The sequence below is a fragment of the Drosophila mojavensis genome, unplaced genomic scaffold, assembly GCF_018153725.1.
Source record: "Drosophila mojavensis isolate 15081-1352.22 unplaced genomic scaffold, ASM1815372v1 contig_74, whole genome shotgun sequence".
NCBI lineage: Eukaryota > Metazoa > Arthropoda > Insecta > Diptera > Drosophilidae > Drosophila > Drosophila mojavensis.
The window spans coordinates 15,791,024-15,814,491 of NW_025318899.1; the positions used below are offsets into that span (position 1 = coordinate 15,791,024).

Here is a 23,468-nt window from a genome sequence, read left to right on the forward strand (position 1 = left end):
AAAAACAGATTACCCTTTATGAATTCCCAAAAAAAAAAAAAAAAAAAAAATCATTTCATTTCATTGAAATTGCTGAGTTGCAAATTTTAAGTCAAAGCTGAGGCTTTACGTGGTTTACCATCTTAGAAGACAGCTACAGCTGTCGGCTGACTTAGACTAAACTTTTGGCAAGTAATTGAAACAAAACTTCAAAATCTATTTACTGTGCTCATATTCACACATATTCACACACTCAACTCTTTATAAAAATCTTCTATAATCTGCTCTACACCTCAACCCTCACCCATAAGCTCAGCTCATCTCATCTCATCTCCCCCCAGTTTTGTACATATCACACACGCAATTCCTACTCTCAACTCAAGTTTTTTTTTGTTTATTTTATTATTCATTTATCTAAACTTAAAAACTCTCTGTATATCATAATCGCTGTAAGTAATTTATTTCAATGAATCAAGCGAGGAGGTCCTTATATAGAAAAGAAATATATAAAATCAAGTAAGAGAAATTCCGTAAGCAGAACAAACAAAACATACAAAAGCTAAAAATACCACAACAACATCACCATCAACAACAATAACAACAACAAAAACTTGTCATTGTTAATATTTATCATATATTTATAAACATTTGATTTTCTTTTACTGTTTCGGCTTGCACTTTATTCAATGTTGTTTTCGTGTTGCCTGCTTGTGAATCGTCCTTGGCCTGCTCTGTGTTACCAAATTATTGCATGTCATTCAAATATAATGAAAAAATGTTAAAAATGTAATATAAAAAATGAAATATTATGTTTGAAGCTCTCTTATTTCGTTAGGTCTTACAATTTATTCGAAAAAAAAACTCTAGCTTAGGTGTTTTCTCACACAATAAAAAAGCAGAAGCTTAGGCTTAATTTTTAGTAAAACCAAATACATTTTTATTTTATAATTGACTAATTCAATATTTTTCTTCTTTTTCCAATTATTTTCTTACAATTTTTCTTTTGAAAAAAAAATAAAATCAAATAAATACAATTTAAACACAAATTGTTAAAACGCCCCAAATGCCAATCGCCAAAAAAAAAAAAAAAAATCAAACAAAAATCAACCGATCCGTATACGTATATACTACTATATAGTACACGACAAGTCGTCTTCACTGGGGGATCCATTGACGGAACCTGGCGAGTATGAGAATCTACCGTTTCATGGTCTGCAAACGGCACCTAACAAGGTACAGTTACAATTTGCCTCTTTTTCGTTTAATTATTTCAACTAGATATGTTTATGATAAAATTCGTTTAACACACACACTCAAACACTCACACACACTCGCACTCTCAACAAACACACTCACATAGAGCACCAACACACACACACACTCACACATTGCTAATCTCGCCTCGTATCAATATGTACTCTATGTATCTAAGTCTAAGCCTTATCTGAGTATCTATATATAAATATATATATCGTATATTGCCTCTTGTCTATGTTTATCTCTAGCCCAAGCTCTCTAAATCTATATCTAAATCTATATCTCTTCTATTTGCCAAACATGATTTTTTGTGATTTATCTGTATTTATTATAGTTTTTTTTTTTTTTTTTTATGATTTAAGCCAAGAGTTGTGTATTTTACGTATGTATTCTATGTAACTTAGCCTACATTCCAAACGCTATTTGCTCTCCATTGCCTCTAATCGTATTCCTTATTCATACCATGGTTATATTTTCATTTTAATTTTCCATTTATCTCACATTTTATATACCTTGCTTTGGTATTTATTTTTGGTATTTTTAAGCCCTGAATTTAGTACAATTTTCTTCATATCAAATATTAATTCTATGTTGGTTAGTCTGTAATGCGTAAAAAGTAAGTTTTCATTTTTAATTTTTCCTTATTTTAGATGTAAAATTAATAAACAAAAAATATTTATATGAAATTTAGCAAATATGCGAGCTAAAAGTGAAACGGTGAACAGAAATATATTTTTAGAAAATGTTATTTGTATGATGCCAATAAAATTTAACAAATATTATAGACTAGAAGATATAACAGATTATTTAACTGAATATATTTCAAGTTTGGATAAATGCAAAGTTAATGATAAAAATTGTTTATTTTTAATTTAAACCTAAATTGAGACAATATTAAAAAAAATATTAATAATTAATTATTGATTATCAATCAACCAATTATTTATTATAATGAATTAAAAAGTAATTATAAAAAATAATTATAAAATACTGATTAATGAATTATTATTTATAATCATTAAAAAAAATTTATTGAAAAAAAATTTATAATTAATTATTGATTAAAAATTGATTAAATTTAAATACTAATTAGAAAATTTCACATTTTTCGGTATATGCATATATTTATTTATTATACTGCATATATAGAAATTTAAAATATAAATTACAACTCAATTTATTATGAGAAATCAATCTGCGATATTTCGTTGTAAATTCCATTCAGTAAAATAAATTGGAAATATCGCTGAATATTTTCCGCTTAGCTCGCATATTTTTAAAGCCCAACTCAATTCCTCTCTCAACTTAAACAATTCTCTAATCCTAATCAGTGTTGTGTTTCGCTAGTTCAGACACGAATTGCAAATACCACAATTAATACAGCTCATTCACACAGTGCTCACAGCCAATCCAGTTTAGTAGCTAACCAACAGCTGACTTGCACAAGCTCCATAATTAACTGCAAACGCAACTAATCGAATGTTCTCTCTCTCTCATATCTCTCTCTCTCTCTCTCTCTCTGTTAATGCCACACGCTGCTAATCAAATGCTGAATTGCAAAAAAATAAAACAAAACCAAAAATAACCTCCCATTGCATGTGCTCGCATTGTTGCATCGCCAGTTCTCTACTACCCCTACAAATTTTAATAACAACACAAATGTGGTGCGCGTCGCTCCACGACCCAAGAGACTAAATGGAAATATTGGTCAAGCGATGCACAGCCAGCAGCTGCTGCATCACCAGACTCTACAGCATCCGCATCCTCAACAGCAGCAGCCACCCTACTACGACCAGCAGCAACATCAACAGCAACAGCACCAGCACCAGCAGCAGCAACAGTACAACACTTTGCAGTACGGGCGTGGCTGCACAGCCCCGCCCCCTCTTACAGCTCCACATAATCGCAGCATGGACCAGCTCGAGTCCGGCTCCGATCAGATACAATATAATCTAAGCAATTGCTTTCCCAAAAGCTACACCGAGTACTACCAGCAACATCATCAGCAACAGCAGCAATCACAGCAACAGCAGCAATCACAGCAGCAGCAGCAACATCAGCAGCAACCCTCGCAGCAACAGTCGCAAAAGTTTCACACGAACTCCGCATCGAATGCCCAACTGCTGAATGCCATCGAGCACGACTATCAGCCCACCTATGCGGTGGTTGAGCGTGTGCCACCGCCACCGCCGGCGCCTAGCTCAGCGCTGCTCAACACGAACCCCTTCCTCGCCGCCAGCAACTTTAAGAAATACGATGCGGCCGGGGACGAGCTGCTGGGCAGCATGCAGCGCAGCAAGCGCGGCAAGGTGGGCAGCCTGCTGGATCGCATCGATGTGGACAAGAAATTCTACTCACTGAAGTTTCCCAATGGCGGCAACAAGCTGAAGAAGCCCGCCTACAATCTGAACAGCTCGCTGGGCGTGACAGCAACATCGACAGCGCAACAGCCGAAATGCAAGCGGCATCATTCCTTTGCTGGTGGTAGCCATGGCGATATTGAATCCAACGGCAAGCCCCTGCGCCTCTATGATCCGCCCGTCTACGAGAATGTGGCGGACAAGTGCGGCAACGAGCTAGACCTGGATCTAGATCTCGATGTGGGCGGTGACGGCAGCAGCAGCAGCATGCCGGCTGGCCATCACACACTCAACATGAATCACCATAGTCTTAAGCACAATCTCAGTCTGGCCACGGTGCAGCTGCACTCGCAGCCGGCTGCTGTCGTCTCGGCGAGCCACAAGAAGAAACATCACCATCGCCAGCACCAGCAAAAGGCTGATGCATCCGGCGCCGGTGCTGCTGATTTCCAGCTGATGGAGCCCGAACGCCTCAGCATCTATCGCAGCGATTCGGGCATATCGAATAGCTCCTATGAGTCGCAGCTGCCGGCGCTGGGCCAGCGCACGCCCAAGCCGCACAAAGCGTCCGCAGCGGGCCTCAATCTCACACGCAAGCCGCTCTACATGAATGTGGAGGGCCAGCAGCAGCAGCAGCAGCAGCAATTGGCACGTGCCGGCTCACCAGCCCATATTAATTCGTCCTATGAATCGGCCTCGTCGGCGCCCGTCACAGATCCCACCTCGCTCAGCTCATCCAATTCGCTTCATAGCAGCGGCATTGGCACCGTCAGCTCACGCTGCAATCGCCATCCACAGCAGCAGCAGCAACAGCAGCAACAGCAACAGCAGCAACAGCAGCAGCATCATCAGAGACAGCCAACGCCGGAAATCACAACACCCGAGGATTACGAGCAATATCAGCTGGGCCATCAGCCAGCACATTCCGCTTCCATGCTGTCCGTTGCCAGCAGCCTAAGTGCCGCCAGTCGTGGCAAGTGCAAGCCCCCCAGCACACCAGCAGCAGCAGCAGCAGCAGCATCAGCGACAGCAGCAGCAACAATGCAACAGCTGCCACATCGCGTAGGTCCACATGAGGTGCGTACATTAGACTTCGCTTAGGTTCCAGCCAGCCATGCTGCGTCGCCCATTATCCCAGCGGCAGCATGAGCCGTGCCCTGGGCTATATTGCACGCACTGGCCTCAAGCAGGTGCAACACTTTAAATTTCGGGCTTAAATATGTCTGATTTAGGATAGGTTTCTTTATCTAGGTTAGCTTGGGATTCTATTTAGTATTTTGCCATATTTCATACACTTGAATTGAACACAAGAAGTAGCTAGTTTTTCATGATAAAAATTCCTTAGCCCCAGAGTTGGCTATATTAAAAAAATAATAATAATAACAATATTGTAAGGTATAAAACTCAGATTCTGAACCGAATTTCTAATGTCTAGTCTGTAAAAGCAATATGTAAAAAATATAGGAGATCCTCCTAATTCTCTGTCTGTATCAAAGGTATAAACTGGGAGTTCTTAGACATCCTATTTTACTATTTTATTCAAAATGAAGCAAAGTATCTAACTTAAACTTATAGCAGAACTCTGAGTTACTTAATCTCATTACTCACATAATTATTTTAATATTTTAATATTAAATAGCCCTAATAATCTTTTTAAGTAAACTTTGAAGCGCTGCTTCCCCACAGTCTTACTCTCCTTCTCCTGCTCGTTCTCCACCTCTCGTTCTCGTTCTCCTTCTCTCCCTTCTTCATCCTCCCGTACCTTCTTCACATCTCCCATGCTCTTTCACTTCCTCCCCATCCCCGTCTCTTTCCGCTCAGTGTCCTTCTCTGTCTTCCTTCTCTGTCTTCCTTCTCTGTCTCCTGGCAAAGTGGGGATAAATCTAAAGGGTCTAAATCTAGGCAACCTTAGGCATAGGCAATGCTAGTAAAAGTCTTCAGCTCTTAGGCAGAGATTCAGCTCTTTATAGAAATCAAGTTGGCCAAGTTAAAGTCTCTTTTTATAAATATGCAACAAATAATTAAATTTTTTAATGAGTATTCAAAGCAGTTAACAGGAACTGCTTTTCAGAGATGAAATCAACAACACGCACGACAAGTTGTTAACAGCTCAACTTTAAAGCAATTTCTTGATTGATTTTGAAGAAACACAATTGTCTTTTGCTTTTGCTTAAACACTTTATAATTTGTTTTACTTTTGTGTTTCACACATTTCATTTTTGTTTCTTTCACATGTCACGATTGCTTAACACAAATATGATTTTTGCTGGATACAAACAAATACACCAAATAAAAACAAACACGACCGCAACTAACCACAGCAAACGCAATTGTTGGCCACTAATCCATTTTTAGCACTTAAACGGCAATGCAACAACAACAATGGCAACAGCAGCAGCAGCAGCAGCAACAACAACAACAAAGCCAACAGCAGCGCCTGCAGTAAGAAATTACGACGACAGACCATCAGTGACCCCTACGCACATATCAAACGGCATTATGCCGATGTCGATGCCGCTGCCGCTGCTGCCAGCAACAGCAACATCAGCAGGAACAACAACAACAGCGCCACTGAAGCCGACAGTCATTGCACGACAGCAACATCGCTCACAGCAACAGCAGCAGAGATCGAACAACAAATTAACAACAACAACAACAGCATCAACAATGGGCCTGGGCCTTGGCAGCGGTGTGGGCGTGGCAATCATCAACAACAAATGCTAATGCCAAATGAATTGCTGCTGCAGGCAAGTCAATTAACAGCCGCCGACTGCAATCACAATTTAAGATATGTGCCGCCCCTGCCCACTGCCCCGCCCCCCATACAGGCAGCGGCCGGCGCCTACGACTGCCTGGTGGTGCGTCGCCCGATGCGTTTGCCACTGCGCAAACATCACACCTTCCACTTCCAGACAACAGAGACGGCCAACGGCAAGCTGCAACAGCTGCGTCGCCAGCTGCAGCAGCAGCAGCTGGAGCGGGCGCAGGGGCCCCTCATCTTTCGTCCATTGGCGCTGAGCGAACGACATGCCTTTAAGCCAATTTCGCCGACACCTTCGACAACAGCAACAACAGCAACGGCAGCAGCAGCAGCATCGCCAGCACAGCAGCAACAGTTGCAGCGGGAGCAACAGCAGCCAGCAGCAGCGACGGGTCAACTAAATCCTGCTGCCTCATTAGAGGCATTAGAGGTGTTAACTAAAACGCATCCGGACTTTATGTTTGCGCGCACCAAGCCACAAAACGAGCAAATTGCAGCAGCAACAGCAGCAGCAGCAACAACAACAGCAGCATCAGCAGCTGATGTTGCTGAAGAGGAAGATGAGGATTTGGGCTATTCTTTTTGTGAAGAGGAGTATATGGTGGACGATGAGGAGCCTGCAGATGATAATGATAACGAAGATGATGATGATGATGATGAGGATGAAGCTGCTGCTGCGGCCTCACAGAATCTTACAGCACCGCCCACAACGCCCGCCCACAGTGCAGCTGTGGCAAATGCAACAGCCGGCGCCCTGAAATACTTTATGACCCAAAGCTATCGCGAGGTGCACATTTAATAAGGGACAAATACTAACAAAAGAATGAAAAGATAAAAAGATAGAAAAAAAAAACCCAGACAGTTAGACAGGCCTAAATGACGCATACAAGGTATTTAGTAATTAAAGCAAAAAGTAAAGCTAAAGGAATAAAACACATATTTATAATTAGCGTAAATTCTTGAAAATCGAAAGTTAGCTTAGAATTTAGTCAGAAAAAGAAAAGAAAAATGAAAAAAGGAAAAGAAAGTAATTGAAAGAGAATTCATTGATTCAGCGAAAGGTTCTCAATGTGGCTCGCGTTCCGCTTGCCCGATTCGTCTCACATTCCATCAACTTTTGCCAATGTTTTTACATATTTTTATAGTACTCACACGGAATATAGTCTATAGCTACAATGTATCAAGTAATTGTAACAGAAAATCTCGAGGCTGGCCCAGCGGCGACAGCTCGAACAGCAACCCGAATGAAGAAATCGAATAGGACAAACAAGTCGCCAGACTTGACTGTTGTTAGTGTATATAGTTAGCTTAAATATATATAAACTTGACTAAACTAAATATTTATGATTCCGACAAGTGAATAACAAGAGAGAGAAATCATTATTCAACGATCATCAATCAAGCTAAATATTAACAACAACAACAAAACGAGCAGCAAAAATTCTCCCCGAAGCACAACTAATTCATTCTTAAATATTCGAATTAAATTTAGAGATATACCTAAGGCAACTCTTGACTGTATGTGTGTTAAGTTTGACGTAGTTTTTTGTGTAAAATATACAAAATATATGAATTCAACAATTTAGATATGTAACTTGTACTTGTATTGTATATAGAACATAATCGCATAATCTAAGCAACAAGTTTACAACTAACTAAAAAGAAAACCAAAACCAGAAGCCAAGCATATTTATATATATAAATATTTATTTATTTATTATAGTATATTTAATTTAATTAAATTAGAAATACCAAAGCAAAACTCATTTCATTCATTTGTCCAGCCTAACTGAAACATTTAAACAAAGTGCTAACAATTTGTTAATTATAATAGAATTTTGTATTCTGAAGTGTGTTCTAAATGACAAATATTCATTTCTTATAGCATGTGTCCGATTTTGAGGATCCATACAAAGGCAGCAATACCTATATATTCTAAATTCTTCTATTTGTATAACTTTCCACTAAATGTTTCATGTCACAAAATAAATATCAAACCAAAAAATATGAAAAAAAGGTAAATCTATTTAAGTCAAGTTTTCTGTTACGATAAACAAACAATGTTAATAATTTATTTCAACTGTCGTGCTGTCAAATTCAATACAAATATTTGATTTCAATGGAATTTCGATTCTTAAAATCGTTCGATATGCTATGAAAAACACACACTTCTCTGTCTCTCTCTCTCTCATTAGCTTATTCACAAGAAAATACGACAGGCGTTATAGATTATTAATATGCATGTGAAAAGCGCTTTCTAACCAAATTTTCGTTTGAATTTGATTTGGTTTTACTTCACCTCTTGACTTCATCTTCTTCTTCTTCGAATCATCACAAATTTAGCCATTAAATGCCGCAAGTTTCGATGATGAATTCATTTACGCGGATCTCGAGAGTCAGCACTACGGACCCATCAACTATAAGGCCGCCTCGCTCTATGCCCAGGTCAAGAAGAACAAGAAAACGGGAGCTCTGGAAGAGCTGAAGCAATAGAAAATATTTCAAATATTTTTGTTTGCAGTGCATTTTGGTCAATTTTAATTTTAATTTTTAATTTATTGTTGTTAATTTATTATTATTGGGTATTGATGCGTTTGAGCTTCAGGAGAAAAACTTACAAATCTAAAAGCGTTTAAAGCAAATGAATAACGAATTTCTTAACTTTATGAAAAACGATATTAATTGTTATAAAATATAAAGAAAAATACAAAAAAAAATTTAAGAATTGTACTTATATATAATTACATATGTATATTATAAGTCGCGCACCAAATTAACTAGCAAAACACATCTACATAATGAAAGGTCCCCCATTAATATTGAAAGAAAAATAAAAACAATTTACATAGTTTTTATCACATAAACAGGCATTGTACTTAGCGTATATAAACATATATAAACATTAACTAAAATACAACAAAAAATTACCAATTCAAATCGAAAAGTAATTAACAAAACAACATTAAAAACATTAATGCAAAGGTAACAACAAATTAAATATGCGAACAACCACAAACTTTATTTAACAATTTAAACAACAAATAAACACAAAAAAAATCATCTCAAATACTTTTTTATACACAAATATATTTAACATAAAATCAACCGCAAAACAGAAAACTCACAACAAAAAAACTAAAATGGAAAAATAAAAAAGAATACACAAATATTTATGAAAAAAAAGAAAGAGAAAGCGCTAAGATTAGCAGTAAAATTCATTTTCATGATTTTCTAGCAATGCGAAAATTATTGTATAAAAAGAAGCAGAAAAAATGAATAATTAATATTAGCGGAACATCATGTGGAATACTCAAAATGGAAAGTCAAATCAATTTTGTTATGCAATTTATTGTAATTAATTATAAATATTATTTATTATTAATTATGTGAAATACATAAAAAAAATATATAAATATACATATATATGTATACATTATTGTATAATTATATACACACACACGCATATATATATACAAATTATATAAATCAGCATTTAGTTGAAAATGCCGAACGGAAGAGGAAAAACTTTGAATTAAATATTCATTAAAATTGAATTAAAGCAAAGCAGAGAGAAACCAAAAAGTGGAATTAAATTGAAGGTAAACAACTTAAACTCAAGTACTTATATATACATATATATATATGATGATGAATGAGACCCCTAAATATACGAAGTAAAGTAAATTATGATGATGAACAAGTAAATACAAATAAATTGTAAAATTACTAAAAATATATATCACATTGTGTTTTTCTTTTGGATATGGTGATGGGGAAAGGCTTGGGTAAGCTGTTAGCTATGAGATGAAAGCGTATATCAAAATGTGAGCAACAACAGAAAGCTACATTCAAAATAAAATCAATTTGCAAATCGGTTATCGGAGGCAGAGATAAAAAGTTAGGGAAGAAAAAAAGGAATAAATACAAGCTCATATGTCTACATAGCATATATCTACTCAGCTGATAGCTAAGAGTTGGCAAAATTTTGATAATTCGAGTATTCAACATAGAAGCCAACACAGCAAAGATAGTTAAATCAATTTGATTTATTTTGAATAACCAGATAATCATAACTCGCAATGAACTATTGACCTTGTCAGCAAATACACTCTGACACTCTGAGAAAATAGTTAGAGAGCAAGGGATTCCTCAACGAGTTGCGTTTATTCGCAATCAAACAGAAACCTGCACTCTGAGGCTAAAATTCATTTGTGTAAGTATTAGTTTGTATGCGAGGTTTGTATTCGTATTATAAAGTCGGTGAGTGCATGTGTATGTAAAAGAGAAGATCATTGGCATTAGCTCCTTGCATACTTACTGAGTCACATTGTACGACTGTCAATCGTGTCTCTCCCTAAGCAATGTTCGTGAAAAGAGCGACACACGAAAGTTTAAGGCGCTCACCTTAAGACAAGAACGAGAAGACACGAAGCCCTTAGGTCAGAGCGAGAGCGAGCTAATACGAGGTCTTCGGTTGATTGAGCAAAGCTGTGCTTACAATCAAAAGTATAAATAACCACAAGCATAAAGCATATAATTTTTAACATACCTTTTCAGTACTTAAAATACTCAAGTTTAAAACGTCAATGAAAAGAAATTGTTCAGTCCATTCGAAGTCCTAATATCAACAAAGAAATCGGAATATTTGCTTTCCCATAGTTAATTACCCTTTAACAAAATCTTTTCTTTATATTGGGCTACAGTATAGCTTTTCATTATATTTTGCTTTATTCAGCTAAAATGTACAATTTTTGAAAAATCCAAGTTTAATTTGCAGGTGCCTTTTGTTTTTTCTTTTTTTAATTTTTATCTTGCCTCTTCTCTGCATGCAACTGCAACATCCTAAAGCGCATTTGTATGCCGTTCTAACAAACGTTTCATAAATATGCATTGACATTTTGGGCATCGAGAATAACTCACCTGTCCGTCTCTGGATCAGCTGAAGCGTAGAATTTATGTAAACTTTTAGTTTATTGAGGAGATTTTCCTGTGCTTGACTTTCAGGATGCAACATGCAAATTGCAAAAATTCCAAATCAGAATAGAATTTTTGCATATTAGTTGCAACAGACAAACACACACACAAACACACACATATACATAGATAGTTGCTTACCCACACAGCTGCAGCTTTCAGCTCTTTCTCCCATTCACAATTTTCCTGCTCATCCTCTGGTTGATTTTCGTGCCGTGTGTCATTTCCGTGCAACGTAACTGAATTCGGTTATTGCTTCCTGCAGCGTTGCAGCGCTGTCATTTCCGTTGCTGCCAAACCCACACACACACAAACACACACATACATACACAGTCGAGTCGAGTCGAGGTCATTTGATAAAGCATTTTGCTTCTATTAATTGACGCTTAAAATTTTGGGTACATTTTCCCCAAACATTTTGCAGCTTTCCAAAATTTTCATATTTGTTTCTAGTCGAAAATAAAAAACTTTTCACTTCCGTTACACACACAGAGACAGAGACTCTAACCACACTCATTTCCGCAATTTCATTGAATTATATTTAATTCTTAATGCATTTCAATTGTAGTTTTTGAGTTTCGAAATATTCTGTACTGCTTCATTTATTAACAATATGAAATGGCAATGCAATTCGATTCGGTTCAATGCAATTTGCAAACGATTTGCTCTCTCATTAAGAGCATTTAGCACACTCTGCCGCTGCCTGGAGTCCCACCTGGAGTGCAGCTATTTGCTGGCAAATTTTCTAAACAATTACGTGCCTAGTGAGCTCATAAGAACTCAAATATCTGGGCAAAAGCTACGCCCGGCCACAATTGTTAATTGTGCCGGACTACGAGCACAACAATGGCCAACAGTTGCTGCCTGCTTTTGCTGCTTCTTTTTTTTTTTTTTTTTCTGTTGACGACCCAAACTAATGGCCGTAATTCGCCTTTGCAGTGACCCCTAAATAAACGGACAGCTGGACAAACAACACCTGCCGCTGGCCAGCTGCTCAGCTGCTCAGCTGCAAAGGACAAAGTTTTGATCTCAACTTTTGTGCCCTTTCGCAGCATACCCAGCAGTTGCTAGGTGTGCTGCCAGTGGAGTAGCATAGACTAGAGCAAAGGTTTGTTATAGGATATATAAAGGAAATAACGAAAATGTAAATAGAAAATGGATGAAGCGAAATTGAATATATATGAGCAAATATTAGAGAGGATACGAGCTTAGACAACATATTAATTTAAAAGAAATAAAATGAAATAAATAAATAAATAAACAAAATAATGTATATATGATATATAATATATATATATATATATATATATATATATATATATATATATTAGTATTAAGTCAATGTTAAGGTAGTGAGAGCGGGTGTGCTGTAGTCCTTAAAATTGGAAGAAAATTAAGAAAAAAAAAAAAAAAAAAAAAAAAATATTTTAAAAATATATATATAACAGATATGTATAATATAAGTACATATATATATTATATAATATGTCAAAAAATTATTTAACATGAAAAGAAAGGAGTATGAAACAACTGGCATTGATTGTGCACAGAAAATCTGAAGAGAAGACAAATAAAATTGAGAAAATATATGCCAAAGTTTTTTAGGTGATTTGTTTTAATAGAAGAGTAATATTGATATATAAAATTCCATTGGGCATAAATCCATTAAACTTGAGCTGTGTAAATTTGAATATTATTTATAAATATTATTTATTTTGTCTTATGCCTATCTTATATGCCCACATACAGCATAACTTCTAGTGCACATCTCAAATATTTTGTCTGCTCTCTGCTTTTTTGTTTGTGTCAAAGTGTCTTTTCTAATGACACGTTGCACTGGCAGACAGCAGCAGACAAAACTACATAATTTTTAAAACAAAAACAACTCCATTTGTGTTGTTGCTGTGGCTGTTGTTGTCCGTCTGTTGTTAATGGCGCCAAAAAGTATGCAAAACAAACATTGGCCCAACAGTCTGACAGATGGGCACACCGAACAAGAGAGAGAGAGAGAGAGAGAGAGAGAAGGAGAGAGAGAGCGAGAATCACAATCCGAAATGAAGTTCAGTTTGATGTTGAGTACATGACATTTAATGGCGCCAACTGTTGTCTAACAATATGCCTGCTGGCTGCCCACTCGGTCATTGTGTCAGCTTGTCAGCTACTTTGTTCAGCCAGCCACTCTGAGAGACAGAGTGAGAGAGAGAGAGTGCAAGTCTCTACACTCACGTAAGTACAATGCGAATACTCTGCAGCTGCACTCATTCATTGTGCATTGTGAAAGTTTTTTTTACGCCTTGACAGACAAAATAATGCACTTTTAAATTAAACTCCAATGCGATTGGCTGCAGGTGCAGCTGCAACAGGCAGCAGGCCACAGGGTCGTCGCATCTCTTTCCCTCTCCCTCCATCCCTCTCGCACTAAGAAAACAAACCACCAACTAACGGGGCATAAACTTTGCCAACTAAAAAACTAGAGCCAACTGTCCAAAGAAGACTCTACTCAACTACGCGCTCAGGTGGCAACAGCAGCAGCAGGAGCAGGAGCAGCAGGGACAGCAGCTGCTGCTGGAAAGTTCAGCTGAAGTTGACATTGAACAGCAGCTTTGCATTTGCACAAAGCAAATAACTGAAGCAATCGAAGCAAAGCTCTTTAAAATTTCTACACATTTATATATATATATATATATATATTTGTATTCTATATTTCATTGCAGCTTTTTTCCAAAACAATGCACATTATCTTAAATTCTAATCAAATATTTTCAGTTTGCTTTAAGGTGCAACACCTTTGCGTACAACAGTGCGTATGATTTGCATTGCTTTGACAGACTCCATTTCGTGTGTGTGTGTGTGTGTGTGTGTGTGTGTTGTACGTGAGCAGCAGCTGAAATCAGCCTTGGGCCATAATCAGCAGCAGCGGCACACGCATAAATTATAAGCAATACACTCTGCTACAACTACAACTACAACTACAACGACAACGACAACTACACTGTACAACAACAACAGCAACAGCGACAGCAGCAACAACAATGCTTGGCAATGGCTGGCTGAAGATGGAAACGTGGTCGATTCGTGAATGCCAAAATACAAACTCTCATAATTTCCATGTCAGTCTGCCTGATTGACGCTGATGCTGCTGACGAAGATGAAGCCGATAATGACGATTAGAATGATGATGATGATGATGATGATGACGACAACTCGGATGTTGTCAATGGCTGCACTGATCAAGCATGCAGCAGAGCAATGCTGCCATGGACTATGACACCAGAGTTATAGACTCGCAGTTCATAAACCAGAACAGACAGGGTTGGGCAGAGCTTGGCTGAATCGGGTGCAGTAAAACCCTTTTTGGAACAGCAATGACACATTTTGATGGCACAACAATCACAACAGTAGCTAGCAGCAGCAGCAGCAGTGGCAGCAGTGGCAGTGGCAGCAACTGTTGCAGCTGTTGTGCGGAAGCTGTTGCAGCATACAAAATGCCAAAAGGTGAACGAGCAACTGCTGTCAGTGTTGGGTGGGCGCATGGGCGTGGCACGACAGGCAGCCAGCAGCCGGAAACTGCGCTGGATGCCAAATGAACTCGCAGCATTTGTCGAAACTTGCGAAAAATTCGATATGAAAATTATAGAGAAGAGAAAACTGCGTAAGATTAGAGCTCAGCGAATCCAAGAACCAAACTCATATCTATGGCAATTGTGAATGCTGCAGGCTGGGGGCAGCTAAGTGAGTTGCCCTTTGGCAACACACACTTGTTGTCCATGACCGGGCGATACTTCTTCTTCTTCCTCTTCTTCATCTTCTTTTTGTCAGCTTCATCATGGGCATCATTGTGAGCTGCAGAGCCCGAGCTGGAATGTCTGCTGCTGATGCTGCTGCTCCTAGAATGGCTTGCACAATCAGAGTTCATTTGCAATGTTTGCGCATAGATTCGAAATGCCAAAACGCTACACCAATCAGAATCAGCAGTGAGTGCCCAGTGAGTGCTCCGACCCCTGCCGGCCGTTCGCTTCGCAACTCTTTGAACAACTTTAAGTACTATGCCCGCTGGTAGCCCAAGCCCCGCCGCCACTCCCACCAGGCAGCCCGACAAAAGTTTGCCTCGGCAAGTTTCTGTGTCCAGGTACAGGACAAGCGCACATGTCCGTGCACGTTGTTACCGAAGAATGTTCCAGCTTTCAGTTTCCGGCGCTTCTTTGTTCCTGCCCGCTGTGGATGCGCTGACAAGGTGATTGTTTGCCCTGGCCGAGAGTGAAAGCGTGTGCGGCGCATGAAAGCCCAATGATTTAGATACAGTTTGCTGTTTAGCCAGTTTCGCTTCGGATAACAGTTGGAAGCGTGTCGAATCTTGTTCGACCTCAGCTTCATTTGGATTTGAATTAAACAATAAAAAAGCAACTCTTCAGACTTTGCTGTAAGTTTATATATAGATTATCTTGGATTCATATATAGTAGAATACAGAGATAGAGACTGAGAAATATAAAAGGACTTTGTATATTAAAAGAAAGGAAAATTTGATCTCATAAGCAAGTAGAAATTAATTTTGATTGATTAAAATATGTCCTAGAGTAATATAAATAATTTCATATACATTCTTCACCTTAAAGCACGAAAAAAAGAAGTCCGCCCTACTTTATGTTGTAAAAGTGAACTAGCCATCAAATTGCTAGCAATGTTAATAAAAAATAATGAAAAATTATTATTATTATTAAAATCATAGACTTACTCTGAATACATGTAATTTAATTATAAATATAAAAATATTTTTTTATTTATTATATATTTATTTATTATTTATTTAATTACTTATTTATTTATATAATTATTAATTTATTTATTTATGTATTTTTTTATTTTTATTTATTTATTTATTTATTTATTTTTTTTTTTTTTTTTTTTTTTTTTTTTGGTGGCAATCGGTTTTATGCAGTAATAAGTTTTATAAAAAAAATATCATTGCTTGAGTTTTAAAAAATCATAAAAATATAAATGGACATGAGAATCAGAAATCATTATGTAATTCTTAAATGTACTAAAAACATCTATGCTTAGTTCCTCACGAAACTAATTTCATGACTTTATTATGAAAAAACTACAAATTTTAAATTTAGTTTTTTAAATTTGTATATTATTATGTTAGTATAAAATAAATCATTACCTAATTCAACTTGTATTAAGGTCGTCTTTAATAAGTGCCTCACGAATCTAATTTCTCATTTGGCATTGCCATTGGCATTTATCACCTTCCAACTATTAATTTGGGCAGACATCAAACATTTTTTTCGCAATTTTTTGTGGCTCTGTTATTATTTTTTTCCCCTCCGTGTGTCCGATGTCTCTCGTTATTCGTTTGCTGTGTCAGCCATGTCGCTGACAGGTCAGAAACTTTCGACACTTCATAAATTATGCCCATAGGCCAGAGAAAAAGTGCGAGAGTCTGGTCCGAGTAAAAAAGAGCGACGTCGTTAATTGGAAGATATCATGACTGACATGTCGGACGACAAGTTCCGGCTGAAACTTGCGCAGCTCCGGCCAGAGCCACGGGCAGCTATGGACAGCTATGGACAGCACGTGTATATAAGTATATGTAAATATATTTTCTATGCTGCAGCTGCTGCTCAGCCTTAAAGCTGGACTAATCAAGTTCTACACAAAAAGTAGGCAATTATTTAATTTATATATATTTTTAAAGCTATTTTTTAATTACGCTCTCGCATTTGCTCAGCAATGAGCATTAAAAAGTCGCCCGACTGGCAAACCTTAATTAAACACTTGACTTTTGCAGCGGCTTTTGCTGTGCTGTGTGAAAGGCGTTTGGCAACTATGGCAACTATTTTTCAATTCACAAAGTCCTTGCGCTTGCCACGCCCCCCTTTTTTTTTTTTTTTTTTAATACCCACTCGCCGTTGCACATGCTCAAAGTTTTGCCATGTCTCTGTATGTGTGTGTGTGTGTGAAACTACAAAACAGTTTGCCAGATGATGAGAATAGAACGAGAGCTGCTGCTCCTGCTGCTGCTGCTGCTGCTCATCATGATGATGACGATCGTAATGATGTTGCTGATGATGGCACTTAACGGCAACACATGACGTCGACGTCAACGTTTGACGCTTGAATTAAATTTTATTTTCATTTCAACTTTCGTGTTATAGGCAAAGAGCCAACAGCCAAGGCAACTTTGTTAATTTATTTAAGCAACATTCTTATTTACGCGTGTGTGTGTATGGGTGTGCATGGGTGTGCGTGTGTGTTAGTGAGTGTGCACATCTGACGGATGTTTCTGTCATTAAGCAAAACTTTCGTCAAAGCATAAAATTTGCTGACGCTCAACACAGAGAAACAGCTCAGAGCAGGAAGCGGAGAGCTGAGAATGGAGAACGGAGAGAGAGAGAGAGAGAGAGAGAGAGAGAGAGAGAGAGATGGAAGAGGGCGAGGCGAGTTATATTTTTACTACTTATAAGCAGTCCGCTTTGGCATTTTATGCTTTTGCCTTTTGCTGCATTAAAACACGCTCCATTTTAATGCAGCTACTATCCACACCGCCCCTTCGCCCCCCCTTTGAGTGGAGAGGAGAAGCTTATAAATACTTATGAAGTGTTCACCTGACAGGCAGAGCAGATAGGCGAAGGCGAAGGGTAGTGAAGTGTGCATAAAAGTATTGCTAATACGTTTTGCGCTTTGTGAGAGAACTGCTAGGCGAGCAACAGAGAGAGAGAGAGATAGAGAGAGAGTGAGAAGTAGAGCCATTTAAGTAAGGCAGCGACAAGATAAATGAAAACAAATATGCTAAATGCAGCGCAAACAGCTGCAAATGCTTTATATGTAAAACGCTTTTCCCCGGATCTGGGACTCAGCATTAAAGCTGAGATGAGTTTTCTTTATAAATATAAAAGACTTAAAAGCTTCGGGTATACAGAAATTACATATGCAAAGTGCATGCGAGGAGCTCGAGTTGTGTGTAATGAAGTGGAACATGTTATGTTTGCTAGTTTTGCTTTATACTGCCTCTCTATGCGATTCTCAGGAATGCAAGTGACTCATATAAATGCCTTATGTATGTATGTATTTATATTTCTATCTCCCTTCTCACTTGCTCTTTGACAATTGCTTTTAGCAATTTAAAAATCCAAACTGTTTCCATTTAATAGTATGAAGAAATTCGTTTTAAATACCATTATGTCCATTCAGCATTGTTGGCATCGAAAATCCGCAACAAGGTCAAATGGTCAAAGAAATAATCACAAAACGAGAAAATGAAATAAAAATGAAAACCTTTGTCATGGCCAGACTCAAAAGCAATCCACACAGCAACCAAGCTGGCCTCTGCTTCTGCCTCAGCCCCGCCACGCCCACTTTGCGCTACAGCTCGCCTTTTCCTTGACCTGCGTATCATTCGGTTGCAAAACAAACCGCTTTACACTTGAGCAACATTTATTTTTCCGTTTCATTTCACGCGTTTCTATTTCATTATGCCAGCTGTCAGCGGCAGCCGCTGCTTTTAACGTGCCTCGCTTCTGTTTCATTTTTCACACCATTCGCAATGCGACGCACGTACGCCACGCCCCACCACGCCCCGCCCCACCCATCGTCGTCTCGCACAATTTTTGATGGCGTACAGTGAACGGCTTCCCTTTATGCTAACCTCAAAAGACCTTTTTCCCCCATTCAAATGATATGCGAGGCAGTTTTTATGGCTCATTGAAGGCGATGGCGGTCGCAAAAATAATATAATAAAAAAAAATTAATTTCAAAAACCAGTCAATTAGGTTTCGGGTCAAAAACGACAAACGGCTAAAAGCAGAAATCTAAAAACTGCAAAACGGACGGAGTCCCTTCGCTCCGACAGACGTACCCGTAAAACTGTTGCCTATTTTCCGGCGTCAACTATTTTTCACTGATCCAATTAGTTGGATTTCCATGGACCGAATTGTCATCTTGTCAGTTGTCAAATGATTCAAGTTTCATTCGCATTTCTTTCTCTATTTTTTGGATTTGATTTTTTTTTTTTTTTTTTTTTTGCCATTTTGATTTGTTTTCATCACTTGGTGCATAATTGATGGATTGTTTGTGGGCCAACCGAAGTCTCGATTCGATAAGATGCCAATGCTGTAAGTCCGTTTTTCTGTGGGTCACGGCTAATAAATAATTAATCAGCCATTTGACATTATTTGGCAAAACTTCAAGTCTTTCTACCTAGCGCCATATTGAAACTTTAATGTGAATCAATCGATAAATCGAATGGAAATGGTAGAAAGAATCGTTCGAATAGAAGAAGACGTAATTCTTCTATTATTATTATTATTTTTGGAATTATTTAGTATTGCCTTGCTCATTATTATGTCCAGTTGATTCTTGTTAGCTGTAGCATTTTATTATCATAATCATTATAATTGTCATTATAATTATAATTAACAATATCATTATTATTTTCATTGTTATTCAATTAACTATTTAAATTATAATATTATTTTTAATTTTCTGTATTTGCATTGCCATTCTTATAATCCATTATTTTTTTTTTTTTTCATTTCTCTTGTCATTTTCATTCATAATATTAATAAATTCGGTTAACATTCTTGTTAATCGTCATTACAGATATAAGTATCATAATTATCACTATCATTAATACACTCCTTTACATATGTAATATTTTAGCCAAATTACTCTCCGGCTTTCATACTCCGTGACGAATTCATTATACCCGTAGTCAGTGTATCCACACAAAGGGCAACAACTACATGTTTCATAAGTAATCTATTTGTAGCCAGGCAAGCTGGCTTTATTTTAATTGACTCTTGCACACACACACACACAGACACACACACACACACACAGAAACAGACGCACGCTGCTTAGTAAGCCACATGAAAGCCTAACCCAAAATATCTATCAACTCAGAGCTGAGACCCAAATCAAATTCAATTCAATTCAATTATGTTTGCTAGCAAATGGCACTCAACTCTTTATTTACAACAAAAACGATTTGCACAAAGCAAATCCACTGAAACAATTCCCAAGCCCAAGCACAAGCCCAAGTAGCGACGGCTCAAATCCTCGGTCTCGGACTCTCTCATCCTCATACTAATTACAATTGCTTCAAAGCTCCAAAGGCGACTAAAAAAAAAGGGGAAAACGAAAAAATCACTGAACAACATTTTTGTTGAAGCCCCCCAAACAGACAAAAAAAAAAAAAAAAAAGCAGAAAAAGGTCAGCTGCTGCATAAGGACACAATTTTCCGCTACACCTGCCTTGAATAAAGACCTCCAGCATAGGAGAACTGGAGCTCTGGCCTTTTTTTTTTTTTTTTTTTTTTTTGTTTTGAGCAGCCTTAGTTCAGCGCCTCTCTAAATGCCATGCTTAGCGCAGGACGATAGAGACTTCCACTCATGCAGTCCTCTTCCCCTTTCATCCACTCCCTGGCCGCCTACACGTCATCGGCTTGTCCCTGCGAGAGTGCAGTTTAATTGACAGTTGAAAACGTTGCTCAAAGCTGCAAAACTCACTTCAAAGGCTGCCGCGAAATGCAGCTGCTGCTGCTGCTACTCCTGCTTCTCCTGCTACGGCTGCTGCTGCTGTTGCTACTCCTGCTGCTGCAAAAAAAAAAAAGGGGGGTAAAAAGCCATTCAACTACGTTTGGCCACCATATGCCATTGTCCTGGTCGGGGATTGAAAATTGGTACTGACATTGAGGCTCGCTGGGTCCACAAGCTGGCCAGCTCTGCCTGTCCTGACCTGTCCAGAAATTGAAAATGAAAACGACTCGCAGGAGTCGTACGGGACATTAGATGCGAGCTATTCGTAGTTATATATGAATATAGATTTTCGTTTATTTTTATTTTTGAAATAGTATTTAAAAGTCTGCTTTTTATATATATTTTATTTTATTATTGATTTATTGATTTATATTAATATTAAATTGTTGCTATTAGTTTTTATTTATTTTATTTTATTTTTGTTTTTTATTAGTATTAATTTTATAAATTTAAAATATATATTTTTTTGTTTTTTATTATTATTTTATAATTTTTTATTATTTATATATTAATTATTAATACCATATTTAATTTTTATTTTATACATACATTTTTTATTTATTTTTTTTTTTTTTTTTTTTGTTTATTTTTATTTTATTTTTTTTTTTATTATTACTTTTTTTTTTTTTTTTTTTTTTTTTTTTACATTTGCCAAGATTTTGATGTATTAGTAGAGAATTTATAGAATTATGATTTTTATAATATAAACTACTACTACTACTACATAGTTGATATATTCACAAAATGGTATAATTGCCTTCGAATTAATAATATATGAAGATGTTGATTTATTTATAATTTACTTTCCCAGCCAGCAAAGTTCATAGAATAAAACATTTATTTGTCATTAAATGAAGTGTTGCTATAATTCAAACAGCGAATGCTAAGCTTAAGCTGAGGAAATCCTCAGAATATCCGCTTGCAGCACACACAGATTAATTCAGCTTTTACAATCACAATATTAAACGGTTTCCCACAGCTAAGATGACATTTTATGACAGCATTTTATTATATATTTTATAATTTATTTTATTTATAACAATTTAGAGCCAATTGCATTAAATCAAAATAAAAGTAAAGGAAACGAATCAAACAGCCAAAAACACTTGAGACTTGAAGCACAAAGGTTTTCGAATTTTCCTTTGATTTTTTTTCGAAATTTTTAAGAGCTGCTAATAAAACGAAAGCCGCAGCTCGTTCTGCTCATCTGAGCAGCTAATAAAAATGCCAAATGCAGCATTTTTACTATGCACTATAAAATACCAAAATATATCTGCGGCCAAAGCAGGCGAGGGGTTAGATGGAGAGGGGTGGAGGGAGGACTCTTGGCAGTTATAGACAGTAAGCTGCTGGCCATGAACGTGCGCATGTAAATCAATGTAATGGTCGCTTTTATGGTACGACTTGTCTACCTCTCACTCACACACTCTTTTCCTCATTCTCTCTCTCTCCCTCTCTCTTTAGCAGTAAAGATTTTGTAGTACAATGAAGAAGAGGGGGGCAAACGCAGCGCATCGCGTTGACAACAAACTGAATGAAAACTGAATCATCCATATCATTACGTTGATGCAGCATCTCTAGCTTGAGGCTTGCACCATGGTCTGCCACTAAGTTAGTTACGTGTTTGCCGTGATAAAGCAGCTGGATGCGACTCCTCCTGCTGCTGCTGCTGCTGCTGCAATTGCAGCTCCTGCTGCTCCTCCTCTCGCTCCTGCTGCTGCAGTTCAGCAGTAACAGCCAATAAATCTCTGGCTAAATGCTTGGCAACTTTTACGTTGGCCAAATAGTGAAAGACATTTCCCATTGGCCACACGAAAGCCCGAAACTCGAGCGAGCGCATGAAGATTGAGCGCTCGCCGGCTTCGCAGCGCACATTTTTATGGTTTAAATACTTTGGCGCCAAACTTGAAATAATGCAACGTTTGCCTCTCGCCCCGCGTTCGCTACATAAAAAGAGATGAGCGCAAAAAAAGGAAAAAAAGAAAAGTTAAACATAAAACAAAACGCGCCCAAAATCTGCAAAAGCAGCTTAAGTGGATTTTACGCTACTCTACAGCTCCAGCCCCTGCCACGCCCCCTGCGCCTTAGACGCAGCATGCAACTTAGCCGAAAAAGACGAGCAAGTTTTGTGTTCCCTTTTTCCATGTACTTCTCCTTTTTGTGCTCATTTTTATCGTGGGTTTTTGCTGCAAATCCTTATAGATAAAGCGCGTTTTGCACTTGTCGAAAGCGCCGCGCGCCAAAGTTTATGAAATTTCTATTACATTGTTTTTCACTTTCTCCACGGGGCTGTAAATTCGTGAAATCAACTTAGGCACACTCAGCAAAGAGAACAAAAAAAAAAAAGAAAACAAAACAAAAAAAGAGTTGCGAACATATGCAAAGCTGGCAGCAGCAACACACGGCGTATACGCAATGTCTTCTGGAATTGCCAAAAAGCTGAACTTTTCTTGCGGGCCAGCCTGTCAAACTGTTGTAACCGCTCGCTGTGCTCCGAGTTTTGCTGCAACAAATATCACCACAACAGAGTTGAGCTGCCAGCGAAGTTTATAATGCGACCCGCACACCTGATGCAGTCACTTGCGAAACTCTTTAG

At 37.7% G+C, this 23,468-nt stretch overlaps 1 protein-coding gene across 7 annotated transcripts in view; it reads left to right on the plus strand.

Moving 5' to 3' along the window:
• LOC6582668 (hemicentin-1) overlaps positions 1-9,269 on the plus strand; it is a 223,083-nt gene extending 213,814 nt beyond the window's left edge. For 5 of the 7 annotated variants that reach the window (XM_044010149.1, XM_044010150.1, XM_044010148.1 and 2 more), the window contains 3 exons: positions 1,118-1,212; positions 2,859-4,673; positions 5,918-7,942. In XM_044010149.1, coding sequence (XP_043866084.1) covers positions 1,118-1,212; positions 2,859-4,673; positions 5,918-7,156 — 3,149 coding nt within the window. In that variant the 3' untranslated portion in view covers positions 7,157-7,942. Of the gene's footprint in view, positions 1-1,117; positions 1,213-2,858; positions 4,674-5,917; positions 7,943-8,242 lie in introns of those variants that run through there. The other 2 variants (XM_044010154.1, XM_044010153.1) reach the window with 2 other exon arrangements.
• Positions 9,270-23,468: the final 14,199 nt, after the last annotated feature.